Genomic DNA, 20,078 nt, shown 5'->3' with positions numbered 1-20,078 from the left:
CAAATTGGCTTATCTGCCATGACGACTATCCGCACGAGGCATCTCTGATTGGGTTGTCTGTCAAAGCCCCAGTTCACCTTTACTGGTTACTATTGCCCTTTATGTGCACAATAGAGAAAAGGAAGAAAAAAGATGGACACACTTACGCAAGGCATGCCACTCATCCTGGCGGATTGTCTTGGTGATGTTGTAGGTGAGGTTCTTGGGAATTGTTGCTGAGGAGTAGTGGTACTTGATGTACGTGCACTGATCAATTGCTCCTGTGACGGCCAAAAAGAAAAATAAATAAAATGTTGTTAAACAAGAGCAATTTGTTCTCCCAGTCAAGGTCCTTCACTACCAAAAAACAGAGTGAAAGCCAAATTAACTGCTTGGGTAACTCCATTGAATCTATTGGGATTGCTAGGGCTGTCTTTGACTCACTAGGGCTATCCTACTTACAGATGTGGAGGGCACACTTTTTGGATCTGTCCTTCAGTAAGAAAAAGCATAGTAGAGCAGAGATGAAATTATAATTAATTATAATTATATAATTGTTTTTATATATATATATAAAACAATTCTCACATGATTTTCCCCCTGGGAACAGGAAGGAGACAGAGAACCACACCTGACAGATGATAGTCATGCAGCTTAGTGTACCTCTGGAAGGTGCTCAGATACCATGGTGATGCGTATGGTATAAGAACCAGAAGAGAATAGAACAGAAGCAGAATGCAGTGGCATCACATGACCAAAAAATGACAAGCTTCAAACTCAAACATGAATGGCCAGCATTGTGCCCTATTTATTGTGTAGCTGAGATTTCATCTGCAGTCTATGGGAGGCAGCTGTATGTGATACTACTGTTTTGTTTGATTTGATGCTGGAGGGACTACATTTTCTTTTTATAGCCATTCCCCTCTCCCCACAATAATCCCCACTGCAAGATTTGGTCTCCTGAGGAACCTCTCAGTGAAGGTAATGCCCATGGAAGCAATGGGTTCGCTTTAGTCACAGGCTCCCCCACAACTCATGCCTTAGCCAATGTTTGCTTCTGATCAGAAACACTTAGAAGTTCAGTGATGCAAGGATGGTTGCAATGACAGTAGGGTTTCCTACATCCCTTTCCCTGGCACCCCCATCAACATTTCTTTCATCAGACCATTTTGCTAAACAATTAGGGTCTGACCAAAAGCCCAGTAAAGTCAACTTTCCTTTGACTTCCATGAGCTTTGGATCAGGTCCTTAATAAATAAGTAGATATTCTCAGTGTCACTCCACTGCCATGCTCAGTTCACCACTCGGAGGAGAGACAGACTTTGCTAACTGTTGCCTCTCTGACTGATACTCAACAGATGAAAGAAAAATACATTAATTAAAGCAATAAGCCATACACCAATAAAACAAATGAGAAAGTGATGCAACCCAGTACCAGGGCCAGGAATGGAGCACCCACCATTAGCACCAACTTAAAAGGCATTTAAACACATGATGCCAAGAGTCCTGTCTTTCAGCTCCAAAGGGTTAATTATGCTTTCACCATTCGCCACTGGAAATCTAGGTTTCAAGCTGCCTCAGGTCATAAATGTTACTTGGCATGAACTGAAACAATGCACCATGGATTCAGAGTGTGAATAAAACGTTATGCAACAAAATTATTAGTTACAACCCAGACTGTTAGCATCTTCTGAAGTTAGTGCAGCACAAACATTGGAGGTCCTCACTGTTTGCTTTTCTTAAGTGTTCTTTGCATTCTGCCTTTGACAGCAATTAGATTAGACAAAGCCAAATATTATAGGGGAAAAAGGCAAAATATTTACATATGTATCCGCCTGCCCTGACAGCGTGATGGGCTTCTGTGCGTGCCTGCACCATCTGGGCACCAAATGTACGCCCAGAATGAAAGTTTCAAACCAAGAATAGTATTTAAAAAAGAAAGCTACCGTGGAAAGATCTTCTTTAAAAATAAATATATATATATATATATATATATCAATCAACCTTCCTAGTGATGAACTTAACGTCTTCATGCTAATTTGTAAAAACATTCTACCCGCTTTTGCTCAGCTACATTCATGGTTCAGAAATTTTGGCAGAAAGATGGAAATTGCTTATTTGTCTGGAAATAATCTTCATGTTATCCGATACCTATCCAGAGAGAGGACTTGCCTAGAGCAGCAGCAAGGAACACAGATTCACAACTGAAAAAAAAACATAGTATTCCATTTATTAATATGTTTAAAGGAATGCAATCAACACTGATGGGCTGTGCTAACTTCCTGTGAGATGCTGAGCACCCTCCATTCCCATTGCTGTCATTGAGAGTTAATGGCTCTCGGCACCTTGCAGCATCAAACCCTAAGACAAGAAAGAGACTATGACCTCAATTCAGGGCATAACTTAAGCACGTGCTTAAGTCCCATTGGCATCCATGGGATTTAAGCACATGCTTAACTGTTATCCTGAACAGGAATGCATTCCTCAACAAAGGCCTGTGTTTGCAGTGGTAACTGTTTAACTAAGATATACAGCATTTATGATGAAAAAAAATTGGCAATAGTTAGGCGAGTAGAATGCCGTATCAGTAAATTCCTCCTGTGCCTACAGAATTTAAGACTATGGAGAATGTAGTTCAGAATATGTCAGAACCACATTTGATTAACTGTCCAACACACCTGAATTATTTCAGATTATACAACACTGACAACTGGTGGAACACACTCCCTGTGGAAAGGATGTGCAACTGTGACTGCTTTCTACTCACCGTCACTGACAGACAGTTGTTTGCAGTATTGTGGTAGCCATGTTGGTCCCAGGATATTAGAGAGACAAGGTGGGTGAGACAATATTTTTTATTGGACCAACTTCGGTTGGTGAAAGAGAGAAGCTTTCAAACTACACAGATCTCTTCTTCAGGTCTGATAGACAGGGCAGATGAGCTGTAATAAGGTCCACTCAAGATTTCCTGGTCAAATTTACAAAAAGTTTCCTGTAGCCAGAGACAAACTCAAGTCATCATTCTGACCTTGCTTGCACAAGTGTAGATCTGAGTAAACTCCACTCCAGTCAACGGAACTGCACTGGTGTGAAACTGGTGAGAGGAGAATTCACCCTTAAACATCCAAAAGGGTTTTCTTTGTCAAAGTCTCTAATCGCAGTCAACAAAAAGAGGACTTTGTGCCGCCAATGTTTAAGTACTTCACAAGAGAGATTGCTCCCTTCACCCCCACAGATGGTCTAGCTCGTAATGTAAATTACCTCCAAGTCCTCTGAGTACACTCATCCTCTAGTGCCCTGGGAGGATGACATGATTCACTACAACTGGGCCCAGAACTACTTCCCTCATGGAAGGCTCCCTGAAAATCCCTGCACTCATGAGGGCATGCAACTGTGGCTTTTCTTTTCAGAGAGAAAAGAAACTCAACCCTCTCCTTTTCATCCACTGAGCAAGGTGTCTCCACCCCATCACATTGACGCACAAAGATTTAATACTGCTACAGCTCACAGAGATTCACATTCAGTTCAAGTGACTGGGCCAGGGCTGGATTTACAGGCAGGCAACCCAGGGACTGCCTGGGGTATTGGGCTTGGGGGGGGGCGCTGGGCCCGGTGTGCGGTTTTTGTTGTTAGCAACCAAAGGGAAAATAGAATGTTGCAGTAACATGTTTCAGATATTCCGTATGTGGATTCATTTTCCACTAACCCTCCTAGAATGTTCTTTGTAGAATCTTGTGGAACCTTCCAGACTTTCCGAGAACTACATTTTCCTTGAACCTCCTAGAATGCTGTCAGCCATGCCCTTGCGGGTATGTAAGGGGAGGGGACGTTGCCAGTCAGTCAGTGAGATATAAGAACAAAGTAAAGTGAGAGCCCAGCTGCGATATTATGAACCTAGTTTTACTGTGTAATTGTGAAAGTGTACCTGTGTTTTAAAACTTGAAGCATGTAGATAGTGACTAATAAAGGACATATTTAATGAGATGCCAGAGATATCTATCGAACTCTTATCTGCGCAACAATATAAAAAATACTGTTACTTCTTTTGCCATGCTTAAAACATGTTTGATGACTTGATGTTAGTACATTTCAGTTATTCTTAAAATTAAAAAGTTTCTATAAGCTTAGAGAAAACAATTTTTATTTGCTTACATATGGCATGAACAACAAATTTACAGATCCTAGCATGCAAATTTATCATCTTGTATGACAGGATAAATCATGCATGCAAATCGTGCATCAAAGTAGTGAAATGGGCTACAAATGTAATAAAAAATAAGGATTCAAAAGTTTAACAAATGGAAAGGGGGCACCAAACACACTCTTTGCCTGGGGCACCATTTGGTCTAGGGCCAGCCCTGACTGGGGCCAATGTTTGGGGGGGGGGGGAAAAATCACACTGAGTGCTCTCTTTTTCCAATGACCCTGAAATCTATGCAGCCGAAGTGAACAGTACGGATGGCCACTGTCAAGACAATATGGCTACAGAACTGTTAAACTAGGAGATGTAGCACATCCCATGTTCCCCTTGTGGAAGGGAACCGGTAGCTGCTGTGCTAGTTGCCCCACACACTCGCTCCTGGCAAAGGGAGGAGCCAGGTAAGGGGTGTGTCAAGGGGCCTGAGCAGAACTCAGAGCAGAGCAGCGCTCAGCTACACCAATCCTCCACTGTTAGCATAAGTCAGAGCAGACCATAGGCTGATGCCAGCTCCAAAAGAGTTAAATATGCTTTCACTATTCGCCTCCGGAAAACTAGGTTTCAAGCTGCCTCAGGTCATAAACATTACTTGGCATGAACTGAAACAATGCACCATGGATTCAGAGTGTGAATAAAATGTTACGCAACAAAATTATTAGTTACAACCCAGACTGCTAGCATCTTCCAAAGTTTGTGCGGCACAAATACTGGAGGTCCTCACAGTTTGCTTGCTCCACCCCTTGGCTCCCTTCCACTCCTACAAAAGGAGAATTGTTTCCAGGAGAACCATCACACCATGGCATGGCAGGGATACTACCTGAATACCCTGGCTCACCACGCTCTCTTCCATTTTCAAAGCACATTCCAATATTGTGGCCTCAGTCCAAGTGCTAATGAACCTGTGCCCCCACACGCGACTTGCCCTTTAAGCGTCACACTTGCTGGCAGTGTCAGCAGAGAGACCAAGGATGGGCATGGGGAATAAACTGCCCTCTCGCCTCAGAGGCAGTAACGAACAGCATTGAGGCACATTAGTAGGGATGCTCACACTGATGTTGTCCATGCTGAACCTATTCTGTGAATAAATAGAGGGTTTCAATCTCCAAGGCTCTCAGGCTAGTACCTTTCCTTAGCTGATAATTGGCAGATTGGAGGACTCTGACCAGAGTGGCCAAGTTGACTTTTCCAGAGATAGTTTCATAGATATTAAGGCCATAAGGGATCATTACAATAATCTAGCCTGACTTCCTGTATAGCACAGGCCTCAGCTTAGTTGTCTGACAGTGGCATGACTGAAGGTGCTGCTCCAGCAAATGACTTCTCAAGGTAGTCAGGAACATCAAGGTTAAAGGCCACCATAGATGATCAGCATCAAGAGAAGATTGCATCAGAGTCTCTTTACTTGCAAGTATCAGAGGAGTAGCCGTGTTAGTATGGATCTGTAAAAAGCAACAAAGAGTCCTGTGGCAACTTAAAGACATGCATCTGACGAAGTGGGTATTCACCCACGAAACCTTATGCTCCAATACATCTGTTAGTCTTAAAGGTGCCACAGGACTCTCTGTTGCTTTTTACAGATCCAGACTAACACGGCTACCCCTCTGGTTCATATAGCATGTTTGTCTAATAATTTTGAAGAACAGAGTTGTAAAAATTAAAGCCAGAACAAAGGTTGAAATTTGTGGAATAAATTGTTTGTTATGAACAGTTCACCCAGCTGTATCTAGAACACAGGAATGAGAAAGCTGCCTTCACTCTTCTTGGGGAAGCTCATAGTACCATAGTCCATGGTAGCAAACATAATAGACCAAATAAATGATGGGGCTACAAATGAATTTTTCCAAGAAATCAAAGTACAAACTGGGAGGTGACAAATGCTTTCAGCTGATTGGTCTTTGTCTATCTAAAGGAAACATTCTGTGGAGTTTCTGTCAGGTCAATGCTCTAGGCTAAATCTGTTGTGAAGTTTAGATTGTCCCTGTCAAATGTAATCCAAAACAAATTAAGCCTAGTGATGGAGCTCTCAGCAACTGCCATGTCGGATTCCTGGCCCCTCATTCTCCAGGATGGCAGCTCATGGAAGGTGTGTGCGTGGGAGGAGTTCCCATGATGTTAACATTGAGCCTTCTGGCTAGCGAAGGAAAGCCATTAATAGGTCCAAAATAAACCCCTTTCTAACTTGTAAGAATGGTCTTCACAATGTGGTGCTCTGAATGTGGGGAACAAAGGTGCGTCCTCCAGTGGGACTGGGAGGAGTCAGTCACTGTCACCATAAAAACAACACCCTTCCCCTCTGATTTAACCCCCATCTATCAAAGCTAGGATCAATAGGGCATCAGTGCCATCGGTGCAAACTGATGTTTTTCTTGATGTTCCTGACTACCTTGAGAAGTCATTTGCTGGAGCAGCACCTTCAGTCATGCCACTGTCAGACAACTAATCTGAGGCCTGTGCTATACAGGAAGTCAGGCTAGATTATTGTAATGATCCCTTATGGCCTTAACATCTATGAAACTATCTCTGGAAAAGTCAACTTGACCAGCAGCTTTAATTTCCCACGATTCACATCCATACATTGCTATGGAAAAAGTTAGGCTATTCACCAATTGCACCTTCATACATTTTGAGATGCCATATTTTTCTCCCCACACTTTCTATGGGAAGCCATAGCTGGCTGAGCCATCCCTTGTCTTCTTGTGATTTCCTTGGAAGGGCCTCCCTGATTTGATATATGATCCCAACTAATTAAATTCATCTACTGCCTCTACAGTTTGTCCATTAATCATGATGTCCACTTGTTAGTCCTGTCAATGTATATGCATTTTGTTTTCATCACATTCAGGAACAGTCAATATTCCTCATTAAACTGTTTTTACAGACTCCAACATTTGTTGCATTGCACTGATGGTTGTAGCAAAGAGCATCATGTTATCAGCATATCAGAGATTGATTAAGAGGTGTCCATCAATGGAAATCCCAGCTCCTTCCACTTTGTCAAAACCTTCAAACGGCTTGTCTGATAATAAATTCTGCATTTATGTTAAAGATGCTTGGGACAAAATACACAGTGGAAAACAACTCACTGTCTCCTACTGCTGTTCGCACCGTGGTCTGCTGTTGGTGGTAAAGACTTATGACAATTTAAATGAGATGCTTTGGAATCCCTACATCTGCCAGTATCCTCCAAAGATGGTCACGTCAGACAGCAAATGCTTTTGAGTAGTCAGTGAAACCCATGATCAATGAGATTGTGTACACTGCATTTTCCAGTGATGTGATGGATATTCGCTATTTGGTCAGGGATGCTTCAGCCCTCTCTGAAACCAACTTTGTGGTGGTAGTTCTCTTTCTATCCTTTGTTTCATGAGATCCTTGATTATGTAGCACATAACTTTGCTTGCATGGGATACCAGGGAGATGATACGATAGTTACTGAGCTCTGTTATGCTTCTCATCTTTGTTAAGGTCAAAAAAATTCTCTTTTGTCTAGTCCTCCGGCTAATTTCTAGTCATCCGTACATCATTACAAATTTTCTACATAAGATCAGTACTGCATTTGCCAACCACTTCTAACAATTCTTCAGGCAAGTTATCTACCCCTGGTGCTTTCCCAGGCTTCATTTTCATAATAGCACGCCCCAGATGGCTCTGGTTCCATACTCTCTTTTCTGTCACCCCGTATTATGACTGGGTCTGGTGAGGCATACAGATTGGGACAGTAATCTCTCCACCTGCACTTAATATCATCACAGTAATGGTGCCCACTCATCTCTGCCTCCTGTTGGCCAGATGCGAACCTGCACTCTCTCTGCTTATGGTGCCCCCTGTTGGCTGTTGCCCTCATCAAGCTGGTCCTCAGTGACTCCAGCTGAGTCACACATGTTCTAACCACATAAAGCAGGGGTTCTCAAACTTTTGTACTGGTGACCCCTTTCACATAGCAAGCCTCTGAGTGTGACCCCCCCCCTTACCAATTAAAAACACTTTTTAATGTATTTAACACCATTATAAATGCTGACAGCAAAGCGGGGTTTGGGGTGGAGGCTGACCGCTTGCAACCCCCCCATGTAATAGCCTTGTGACCCCCTTAGGGGTCCCGACCCCCAGTTTGAGAACCCCGGACATAAAGGAATCCCTTCTGGAGTAAAAGGTCCAACAGGGCCTGTCCCTGTGCCCTTGTTACTGTCTTTAGCCCTGTCTCTAGGCTAAGACCTCAGCCCCTTCTGGGCTAGCTTTAAGCCTGTGTCTTACCTGATAATGAGCAGTGTCCCCAGGGCTTCCTCCCTCGAGACTCTTTAAATCCTGCCCTTCACCTGGACCTCCCTTTCTTGGGGCTTAGGCCACTCTGCCACTGGGGGGACCAGGGCCTGCCCACTACTCTGGGTCTTGACCCAGAGACTCTATAAATAACAGCCATGTGCTGCTTCCTGTAATAGTTGCTGCTGCTAGTCCCTGGGCCACTTCCCACATAGCTCAGTCCTTATCTCGGGTCTGAAGATCTCAACTCCTCTCCTTCGGGTCCCAGCCAGCAACTGATCTGCTCAGGCCCTGCAGCTCCTTTTTAACTGGGCCTGCTGCGCTCTTATTGGCTGCTTCCCTGCAGCCTCTTTAGGCAGGCCTAGAGGACCCACCTTCAATGCTCCTTTCCTGGGGCAGGGATTAGTAGGACCCTGAGACCTCCAGAAGGGGGCCTCAAAGGGCCCAGTACATCCCATCACAATCACCCTCTGTGAAGACTCTGCCATCATGATATTTTATGTTTGATCACAGGGAAAACCTTTTGGTAAGAAGTCTGACCACTGTGAACATACCTTTTGTATTATTACTCTCTATCATTCTCAAGTTCCATACATTTTGCCCCTTATATATTCAGTCATCTCATCTAGTCTGCCTTTAAATCTGTCTGCTCAGTTCCTTATATTCTTTCCTATATTCTCCCACCTCCAAGCCATTCTCTTTCACTCTGTGTAATTCTTCCTCCAGCTCACCCAGGTTTTCAGTTAACCAGGTGCAGTCCAACACGGACGTTTCAGAATGTGTGCTTTAGCAGTTTCAAGCACGACAGTTTTCATTTTATTTCAAAGTTTGTTGGGAGTGTTCTCCTCTTTCGCCTATGCCAATGCCTCAGACCCATTCTGAGCGAAGATTATATAATCTTCATTGAGATTCGGGCCCAACAGCAGTGGAGCTGTTGAACGTCATATCTTTTTAAGTTTTAATTGTATGTTTGAGGCTAATAGCTAGTGGTCTGACCCGCAGTCTGCACTCGGGAAAGTCTTTGTCCATTGGAAACTTGCACTCCAGCATTATATCATTACACAGTCAATTTGGTTCTTTGTCATACTGTCAGGTGACTGCCACGTGAGCCTTAGTATTGCCTCTTAGAGGGACTCGGGGTGGTGTTTAGTTTTCCCAGGTTTCTGGGTGGGAGCTTGAGCCAGTTCTGTACTGTAACGTTAAGAGGAATCCCTAGATATTAACCCCGGCCTTTGTTGCTGCCAGCACTGCCTGGCAGAAGGGTATATATATGTATTAGCTGGAGATTTTTAATAGGAAAAGGAAAAAATAAATAAATAAATAAATAAATATAAATTAATTAATGGAGATCTCCCATCTCCTAGAACTGGAAGGGACCTTGAAAGGTCATCGTGTCCAGCCCCCTGCCTTCACTAGCAGGACCAAGTACTGATTTTGCCCCAGATCCCTAAGTGGCCCCCTCAAGGATTGAACTCACAACCCTGGGTTTAATGCTCAAACCACTGAGCTATCCCTCCCCCCTGCAAAAAAGTTTTCTTTGCAGCCAGGAGGGGAAACTTCCTATTTCCTTTCCTCTTACTTCTTTCTCTTTAGTACTTCTTCCCAATTTGCTTCCAAATGAAGAGCATCTCAGATCCTCTAGATTAGGGCAAATTGTACAGATAGTGGTCAGCTGGGGGAAGGAGATCGGTAGAAATTGATGAGGGGAAACTAGCTATAATCCTATAAAAATACCCTCAGTAGGCAGCTGAATTTCAAGGGTGAGGAAAGAGATAGAAAAAATCTACACAGCTTTTGCCAATGCTGTTTCCCATGTTCTGCATACCCACTGCTGGCAAACTGCAGTTCACTGAAACTGTTCCGCTGATGGAAGCATAAATATTCTACCCGTGATAAGAAAAGAAGCCAAGTATGAGACCAAGATTTGAATTTCCACTGGGAAATGAGCAGCTCGCACTTTCTCTCAAGGGACCAGAGGAAGGGAGTTTCAAGGAAGCTGAAGCCAGGAAGATGGTTATTAAACACTTTCTTATTTCTGCTATTAATAACAATCTCCAGGCCATGAAGCACTGGAGGGGTAGAGAGACATCCATTTGAATTTGTTAATCTTCATGTCCAGTTATTTACATGGTGGAGAGCGGGGAGGAAGGAGAGATGAAGAGGTTAAAAGGGCTGTAAATTATTTATTCCTGCTTGTTTAGATACAGAAATTAAGTGATCAATAGAGTCATGGAGACAGCAATGACCAGTAAAGACTCACTGAAGATCCGGCACTGCCAACCGGATGAGAGTATGCATGGTAGGGGCTTGTACAGCAGAACAGGGTGAGAGAGGGGCTATGGGGGGCATGGAGATGTTTGTCCTTGGTTCTCTAGCCTCCAAGTATCAGATGGACAACGGTGTTCATTGATCTAGGAAGCCATCTCACTGTATGAGCAGCTCCTCTCCAATCACAGCATTGATTACAAGCCTTGAGCTTTTTTACTGAGTCGTTAACACACAGGCAGTGTCAGTATCTCTATCTCTCTGCTGATCTCATTGTATAGTCCTTCCACATTTAAATACACTGGGCCAGATCCTCCTCACACTTATGTTGCTTTTATACCCAAGTAACTCTTCTGATTTCAATAGAGTAAGAGTTACTCCATGTGAGGCCAGCTCTTCAGATGTAAATAGTAGGGTGACCAGATGTCCCGATTTTATAGGGACAGTGCCGATTTTGGGGTCTTTTTCTTATATAGGCTCCCCACCCCCGTCCCAATTTTTTACATTTGCTGTCTGGTCACCCTAGTAAATAGGTACAGATCCATTGACATCACTGATTTACACCAGCTCAGGACCTGGCCCATTTTGTGTAACAGAATCTCGTCTGTACCTTGGAAAACTGTTTACTGTCTCTGTTGCTCCAAGATGTAAATCTGCCTTTCCCTGCAACGTGTTCCTCTCTGCCTGCTGAGGAAAGAGGAACACACATCCCGCTCTCCAGGTCTCCCTGCTGCTGGTTTTTGGCTGCTCCACAAATTGCCATGCTAGACAGTATGCTTGGCAAATGTTTTTTCAGTATTTCACCCCAGTGTCTTAACAGCAGAAGCACAACATGACAAAGGGAATAATTCAAGTGCTCTACAGCCCACAGTCCAGAATTACAGTCTGCATTATGTCTCAGCCCATCTCCCAAAAGGTCACACTTACAGACCCAGTCTGATCGAGAGCCCTAGAGCATTCTCCCTTAGAAAGTTCACCTTGCTAAAAGAACATGCATGTGGACTGCAGCATGTGTCTAGATAATACTCATCACATTTCCATGCAGAATTTATGTTCTTCACCTGATGTTGGTGAAAGTTATGAGTTTCACATTGGAAGATGTCATGAGCTCCGTAGGTGGCCCCCATGGGTTTCATATGTGGAAATTCATAGGGATAAAACAAAAGAAAAAATAGTGTAGACAAACATTTAGGCTAAATGCCTTCTCCAGTGCCTTCAAAGATGGCATGTACACAAAATGTTTCTCTCCAGAATTGTTTCTTAACTTACATTTGGGATCACATAGGAGGCAGGTTTTATTTGGATTAAATAACCCAGGAGTAACATGACTTTCGTGTGAATCTCACATCTTTTTGCATGTTTTAATAAAAGGGTTTGAAGCTATCACCACAGAAATTGATAGCATCCAGAAGAATGGCATCCCTGTAGAGTAAATGTAAGAGGAAATCTCTGTGCCTTATTTTCTTTAGGCTAAGGTCAGAATTCAACCAAGATTGATTTTTTCCCACCCATTAGTGAAGCAGGAAAATTCTGATTAATGCAGACTGTTTTGCCCATAAATAGTGCTTTCAACTGATCTCTGCAATGAGTTTGCAACATTCTTTGTAGGCAAGATAGACAGTCTTTATGCTGGACTTTCCAGGCCTTTTCACTGTGAAAACCATGGGCTTTGAACATACTCTTTCCCTCTGGGAGAGTTTGACTTGATTTCTGGGGAGCACGTACTTGGTCTTCTGGGTTCCCCAAGACTCAACTCTTTGCTCTGCCCCCTATGTATCCCAGTTGCTTAATGCAAGTGTTGTGGCCAGGGCCGGCTCCAGGCACCAGCTTAGCAAGCAGGTGCTTGGGGTGGCCACTCCGGAGAGGGGTGGCACGTCCAGCTATTCGGCGGCAATTCGGCGGAGGGTCCCTCACTCCCGCTCGGAGTGAAGGACCTCCCGCCTAATTGCCACCGCAGATCGCGGCTTTTTTGTTGTTGTTGTTGGGCTGCTTGGGGCGGCAAAAACCCTGGATCCGGCCCTGGTTGTGGCTGTGCTGTCATTATTGATGAACATTATCAAGACATCATTCAGCAAAGGGAAGAGTGCTGGCCATCCACTCACATGGAGGTCTCCTACAGTTGTTGTATGTACGTACAGTTTAAGGCCAGTGGGCAAGATCATTCCTAAAAATTGAGTAGAATAGCTGATAATACACATCTATTGCTCCATGAACTGTGCAAGTTCTGTCTCTGCTTAGATGACACCTTGGGTGATACTGCCAGCTAGATACCTCAGAGCTACATTGCCATAAACCCTGGAAAAGCAAGTGTTGGTGAGCTGAGATCATACATTATAAGGATGCTCCCTCTTCCTTTGTAAAGGGACCCCCTCCGAGGTAGGGCAGAAGAATGTTGGTCTCCTATTTGACCATGCCCTTTCCATGTAAAGCCATTTGTTCGATGATTGTTATTTGAGTTACACTGAGTAGCACCCAGCATTCTGAATCAGAAGCAGGGCCTCAATGTGCGAGGTGTCGTGCAAACAGACAAAAAGAGGCAGTCCCTTCCTTGAAGTGCTTGCAATCTAAATAGAAACAAGATGCAACAAAGAGGTGTACGCAGACAGGGAAGGCAAGGGGAAGAGGAAGAAGATTATGCAGTTACACTGCAGTATCCTAGGCTGGCAAGTGCACAGTTTGATCATTCTGAAACATTTGGACTATAAAAAACTCTCCCCAACCACCACTCTCCCTAGCCATCATGGGTGGCTGCTTCCTTGCAGGCGCAAAGTTAATCTTGAGGAGGGATTTTAAAGAGGAGAGGTGGTCCCAAAAAAAAGATATTTTTCCAGCTGCGTAATTTGACCAGGCTGTCCTTTATCCCATGATGAATTTTTGCAATATCATATGCTCTTGTGTCCACAAGCCTTAGTTAATGATAGTCCCCCTTAGCTGGCTTTCCAGCAGCACATCTTTGGTGCCTGCAGGTTGTGCCAGCTGCATTCACACACTGATTTTTATTTAAACATTTTAGGGCTAGATTCTCCAGTGTGCGCTGGGCACTTTGCACTGAGTAACAGCACAAAGATCTTAAAATGGAGACAGTCAAAGGAGAATTTCCTTTACGCAGAGGAACAGAAACCTGGCAAGGACAAACTTCCACCACCTCCTGAGCCAGCCATCCCCCTAATCCCATGAGAGAGGTGGCATGGACAGGAAGGGACACTCCTGATCCTCCACTGGTGTAACATCCATTATGGACCTTATATCCATGGTGGAGGATAGATTAGTCCCCTCGCTGCTCCAATTTACACCAGGATGGGGCGACCAGGGATCAAGTTGCGGTCCCTAGCGCCTTGAGGCTGCAGCTCTCCACTAGCTCAGTCATAGCAGAGAATCAGGGTATTTACTTTATTTATAGCATATGCATAAATTATGCAAATTTAACATCTCTCAAAATGGATTGGACAGCAGAAGGCAGCTCAGGTGACATGACTGGATAGCAAAACTGAAAGAAAGCATAAGAAATAACTCAGCAGCTGCAGTAACATCAATAGCTGATTTAAAGATGCCAAGAAAGATACAAATTGTCATAAAAATACATATCACACTAGACTAGACTGAAAGAGCTGGCATATGTTTAAATGGACTGAAAGTCTATTATTAAGGGATGAAAACTTTCTCATCCAGTAAGCACCTACTGAGAGGGTAGAGCAGTCTTGGGAGTGCTCTTTTTACAGTACAACAGTTCCTTGTCTGTGGAACAGACTCATGTCACTTGTGTGAGTAATCTACCGCTTCTCATATCCCATTGTCTGCACTGTCAAATCACATCAGAGGGTCGTTGTGTGAAACCTTCTTCCACTCACTTCACCATAGAACATTTTCTGGCCAAAGCAAGACAGACTGAGCATTTCTGTTGCCTGTCAGGTAAGGTTTGTAAGTTAAAAGAGATCCTTGAAGAGTAGCTGTTAGGTTGGTTGAAAGAACCTTATTCACGGCAGCAACAAGTTTTATCCACGAGGTATGTACCCCAGCAGTAAGAACAACTCCTGCCCCTCCAGCCCTGCACTTAAAGGGATTAGCTGACTTTACATTGGCCTCATTTGTTTTCACAGCCCGTAGAAGCATTGGCCCTGGCTATACTCAAGACCTACTTCTTGGGCCTTGTCCTGAAAGGAGTCATCCCCCTTCTGGAGATCCAGTCACCACATCTAAGGTCAGCAGGTGAAATTCATAGATTCTAAAGCCAGAACCATTGTGATCATCTAGGCTGAAATCCTGCATAACACAAGCCAGAGAACTTCCCAGAAATAATTCCTGTTTGAACTAGAGGTCAGCAGATGATTGTGCCTTTGCTGTAGTGGTCCTGAGGGTATGGTAATGAAACCCCCTTGAAATCCATATTAGAATCTTCATCTAATGCAAGTGGATGTTTGCTTTATGACCATTGTGACTCATTATTCATTACCTTACCTTAGTAGTAGCAGTAATAAATAGATATTCTGGTAGCACCCAAAGGCCCCAATCGGGAGTGAGGACCTATGGTGCAGGGCACTGTACAAACATTGGAAAGAGACAATCCCTGCCTTGGAAGGCTTACATTATTCCTTTTTTGTTTTGCATACCCCCTTCCCTATCTCTTTGCAAGTTTTGTTTAAAATGTGAAGAGAATACCTCTTCAGTTATAACATTTAGTTTTACAAATGTTTTAATTGCACTATAGCTCAGCACCTAATGCACTTATCAATACAATTAATGTTAGTGCTATTATTATTATAATACTATCTTGCACTTATGGAGCATTTTTCATCTGAAGATTCCAAGGCATTATACAATGGTAGGTATCATTGCCTTGCCTTAGGTTAAGTAACAGAGGGGTAGCCGTGTTAGTCTGAATCTGTAAAAAGTCTTCTGTTAGTCTTAAAGGTGCCACAGGACCCTCTGTTGCTTTTTGCCTTAGGTTATACACCTAACCAGTGGCAGAATTCAAGCCTCTGACTCCTAGTCCCATGCTCTAACCAGTAGGAACACTGCCACCCCTAATCACAGTAGGCTGCTTGTTGCCATACGGACACTAGTCCTTCATTTAAATATCTGCAAAGAGGGGTGAACAAATCTATTTTTATTTTTCACCCATAAATTCACAATTACAAGTTCAAGAACTATCAACATGAGAAGACGAGGATCCCTGTTTATTCATAGGCCAAGTAAAGGACAGCAACTTACTCCAACATGAATTTCCTACGCTGCCTCAGAAAGTCATAAAAGTCATAGTGGTTGGAAAAAAGACCAAGCAGATGCTAACTTACATCCCCTATTTACCTTTCCTCCCATTCTGGTAGTGACAACGTTTGGCCTCTCAGAGTTTCAAAAAGGACGGGGTTCCAACTCACTGAATGCAAGTTCAGCAGAGGAGACCTAATATGTCTCTAATGGGCCATCAGCATTTCCGATGGAGTGTGTGAAGAGGACACATCAACCTAATGGAATAACCCATTCCTTGAAAAACATCCAAAACACTAAAAAAAACCCACCATCAGCATTACTTCCTGATTCCCTGGGGTTTTGCAATGTAAGCCTTAATGACAACAAAGATCATAGTACAGAAAGCCAGAGAGACAGCTGTTTGTTGATCTTGTCCAGAGACTCCAGCCATCAGAGGAACCATCAGCTGCAGCATTACGAAGAGGCTGATGGGATACCAGTCTAACAAGTCAACTTCACTCCAATCAATTCCAGTTTTTAAACATTGCAACTAGCCAAACCAAAAGGAGACAATGGACAATAGATTGTTACAGCAGTAGCACAGCTGAGGTTCACATTACTACCTTCAGTACAGAGGGTTTCCTCTTTGGAAGGAAAAGGAAATAAGTTTGGTCTCATAGCTCATCAGAAGTGAGAGAAGATTAGAGAAAAGGCAGGCCCAGTGACTACCTGTTAGTGCTTTGTGATGCCATGCAAGAGACCTGGGTTTGATTTTTGTGGTCATCTACTGGGGCAAGGAGCACTGGCATTGATTTGAACCCCTCCGGCAAATTATGAGTTGCATGGATATGCTAAGAGGAAATTGCCTCCAGCCTTACATGGCTAAAAGGATGGGTGTTGCCATAGGCCTGGGAAGTAGAAGTGCAGGGGGTGCTGCAGCACCCCCAGATTTTATGAGGGGCCACCAGCCCCATGCCCAGGGCTCCACTCCCCAGCTCAGGTCCTGGGGGCCAGCCCCATGCCCTGCTCCCCAGCCACTGGCTCTGCACCCGGGGCCTCGCACCCAGCCCCCCGCCGGTCCCAGCTGTGGCTACAGCCTCAGCCCCCTTATCCTTGTCTGGGTCCCCCACTCCCAGAGACACACCTCTGCTCCCAGCCCCAGCTCTTGGGAGGAGTGGCGCAGACAGGGGCAAGGGGGCTGACTTTCAGCACTCCCACTACTAAAAGTGTTCCAGCACCACTGGGGGTTGCAGTGCTAACACTTGAGGGTGAAGAGTGGTGTAAAGGGAGCAAACAACAAAATCAGAAGCATGTTCTTGCCAGCAAATTAAAGAAGTATGGATTGGAAGAATGGACTATAAGGTGGATAGAAAGCTGGCTAGATCGTCAGGCTCAATGGGTAGCGATCAATGGCTTGATGTCTAGTTGGCAGCCGGTATCAAGCGGAGTGCCCCAGGGGTCGGTCCTGGTGCCAGTTTTATTCAATATCTTCATTAATGATCTGGATGACGGGATGCACTGCACCCTCAGCAAGTTCGCAGATGACACTAAGCTGGGGGGAGAGGTAGATATGCTGGAGGGTAGGGATAGGGTCCAGAGTGACCTAGACAAAGTGGAGGATTGGGCCAAAAGAAATCCGATGAGGTTCAACAAGGACAAGTACAGAGTCCGGCACTTAAGATAGAAGAATCCCATGCACTGCTGCAGGCTGAGGACCCAGTAGCTAAGCAGCAGTTCTGCAGAAATGGACCTGGGGATTACAGTGGACGAGAAGCTGGATATGAGTCAACAGTGTGCCCTTGTTGCCAAGAAGGCTAATGGCATATTGGGCTGCATTAGTAGGAGCATTGCCAGCAGATCGAGGGAAGTGATTATTCCCCTCTATTCGGCACTGGTGAGGCCACAGCTCGAGTATTGCGTCCAGTTTTGGGCCCCACACTACAGAAAGGATGTGGACAAATTGGAGAGAGTCCAGCAGAGGGCAACGAAAATTATTAGGGGGCTGGGGCACTTGACTTATGAGGAGAGGCTGAGGGAACTGGGTTTATTTAGTCTGCAGAAGAGAAGAGTCTGGGGGGATTTGATAGCAGCCTTCAGCTACGTGAAGGGGGATTCCAAAGAGGATGGAGCTCGGCTGTTCTCAGTGGTGGCAGATGACAGAACAAGAAGCAATGGTCTCAAGTTCCAGTGGGGGAGGTCTAGGTTGGATATTAGGAAAAAGTATTTCATTAGGAGGGTGGTGAAGCACTGGACTGGGTTACTTAGGGAGGCGGTGGAATCTCCATCCTTAGAGGTTTTTAAGGCCCGGCTTGACAAAGCCCTGGCTGGGATGATTTAGTTGGGGTTGGTGCTGCTTTGAGCAGGGGGTTGGACTAGATGACCTCCTGAGGTCTCTTCCAACCCTAATCTTCTATGATTCATGCATAGCACTTTGTGTAGCAGAAGGGCATGAACAAAATAGAAGAAAGCAAAAAGGTGAGACTCCTATTTCTGGGGTGTATATGTTTACTGATAACATCCTCTTCCTGTGGTCTGACTGCAGCTCACTGGTTACAAACACAGCTGCTTTCTAATTTCCAGGCTTATGAATGATACATAGTTTTCTTCCTGAAAAATACCCGCAGCCAACAGCTATACGACGTTGGTTAAGTGGCCCCATGGTTTTGGCAGATTATGCCAAACTGGGGCTGCCAAAAAGGGAACAAACTGAATGTGCACTAATCTAACTGAATCCCTGGTTACAAACCCCCCACTTCCCTGCCAAGCGCGTGCACAGAATTTGAGTCTGCAGGTCAGCACTTCGTAATTTATTGCATTAAAGAAAAGAGAGCTCAGCAATACAAAACCCCAAAGGTTTGATAATGATTTTTTCCAATATCAATGAGTGAACAAGTAAGGCAGAAAGGGAAAATCCCTTGGTATCTAGAAACCAAGGGTTTTCAAGGCAGGATTTTCCAGCCTCCAGCAAACATCTCCTCTTGAAAAAGAAAAAGAAAAGAAAAAAAAGGAAGAAAAGGGAAAAAAAAAAAAGAGAGAACGGAGGGTACTAGGGGGAGAAATAGGCAGGCATCCATGCCCACAGAGCCCTTTAAAATACTAGCCAGCTGGCTATGGAATTCAGTGCTAACTAGTGTATTCAGGCAGAGGGCCAAAATAAATATGAAATGAAGAGACAGCCTAACAGCTTTGCATGTCGTTGAGGCTGCAAGGTTTGGGGAAGCTTGTATTATGCCTCTTTCACCAAAGCTTGCTGTATCAAGATGCAGCATTGTATGCTGCTTCAAAACAGGAGGTTGGAGACAGGACTCCTTTGTTGTACACTCAGCCCTGCTACAGGTTTGCTGATTATTAATTATTCGTATTATTGTACCATCCAGGAGCTCCAGTCATGGACAGGACTCCATTGTGCTTTGTGCAGTGCAAATCCAGACCAGAAATACTGTTCTTGCCCCCAAAGAGTTTACAGTCAAAGTATCTAAGGAAATCATCTCTCTCTGCTTCCATTTCCATATCTATAAAATAGGGATAACGGTATTTATTTGGTGGAATGCTTGGAAATCTATGGAAGAAAAGAGCTGCACTGTAACACGGTGCTGGCTAGGAGATCCAAGCCAGGTCCCTGTTAGCCCAGCTCCACTTAAAAGAGGGATTAGTTAGGACTGGCTGGGGAGGCCACACCCTAATCACCTGAGGGGATGCACCTGCGGGCCCGAGTGGCCAGCCTGCTATATAAAGCTGGCTGGGAGGAAGCAAGGGGGGAGAGACAGGAAAGGGAGGAGCAAGGAGCTCTAGATCCCTGCTGGCAGGAGAAGCTAGCGGTCTCCCAGGGTGTTGGTCTGTAAGATATGTAAATAGTAGGTGGTGGGGATGGGCACGAACAATAAAAGAGCACTGGTGCATGTACTTCGGAGCAGTCTCCGACTGAGTTTGTGGAGGGGCCGGGAGAAGGCGCCACTACATGCACACAATGCTAAATATTATTAATAATCAAACTCTGTAGAAGAAGATGCCCCCTCTCAGCAGCCTCACCATGCTCAACCATATCTGCAATCTCTCACTCACACAAGCTAGGTGTCTCCTGTGGACATGTTCAGGTTTATTATTGCTGGCATCGATCAGGGGATTATTACCATTCCAACGCATGGAAAACACTCTGCAAATGTCTCCAGTCATTTTTATAGTTGGAGAATTA

The 20,078-nt window shown here is 44.5% G+C and overlaps 1 protein-coding gene across 1 annotated transcript in view; it reads right to left on the bottom strand.

Moving 5' to 3' along the window:
- TMEM178B (transmembrane protein 178B) overlaps nt 1-20,078 on the bottom strand; it is a 316,692-nt gene that overhangs the window by 225,095 nt on the left and 71,519 nt on the right. Inside the window, exon 2 of the mRNA XM_065423855.1 lies at nt 147-260. Within this exon, the coding sequence (XP_065279927.1) occupies nt 147-260 (114 nt within the window). The remainder of the gene's footprint in view (nt 1-146; nt 261-20,078) is intronic.

This window comes from Emys orbicularis, chromosome 1, assembly GCF_028017835.1.
Source record: "Emys orbicularis isolate rEmyOrb1 chromosome 1, rEmyOrb1.hap1, whole genome shotgun sequence".
In the NCBI taxonomy this organism is placed as follows: Eukaryota; Metazoa; Chordata; order Testudines; family Emydidae; genus Emys; species Emys orbicularis.
This window is presented reverse-complemented; position numbering and strand designations above follow the sequence as displayed.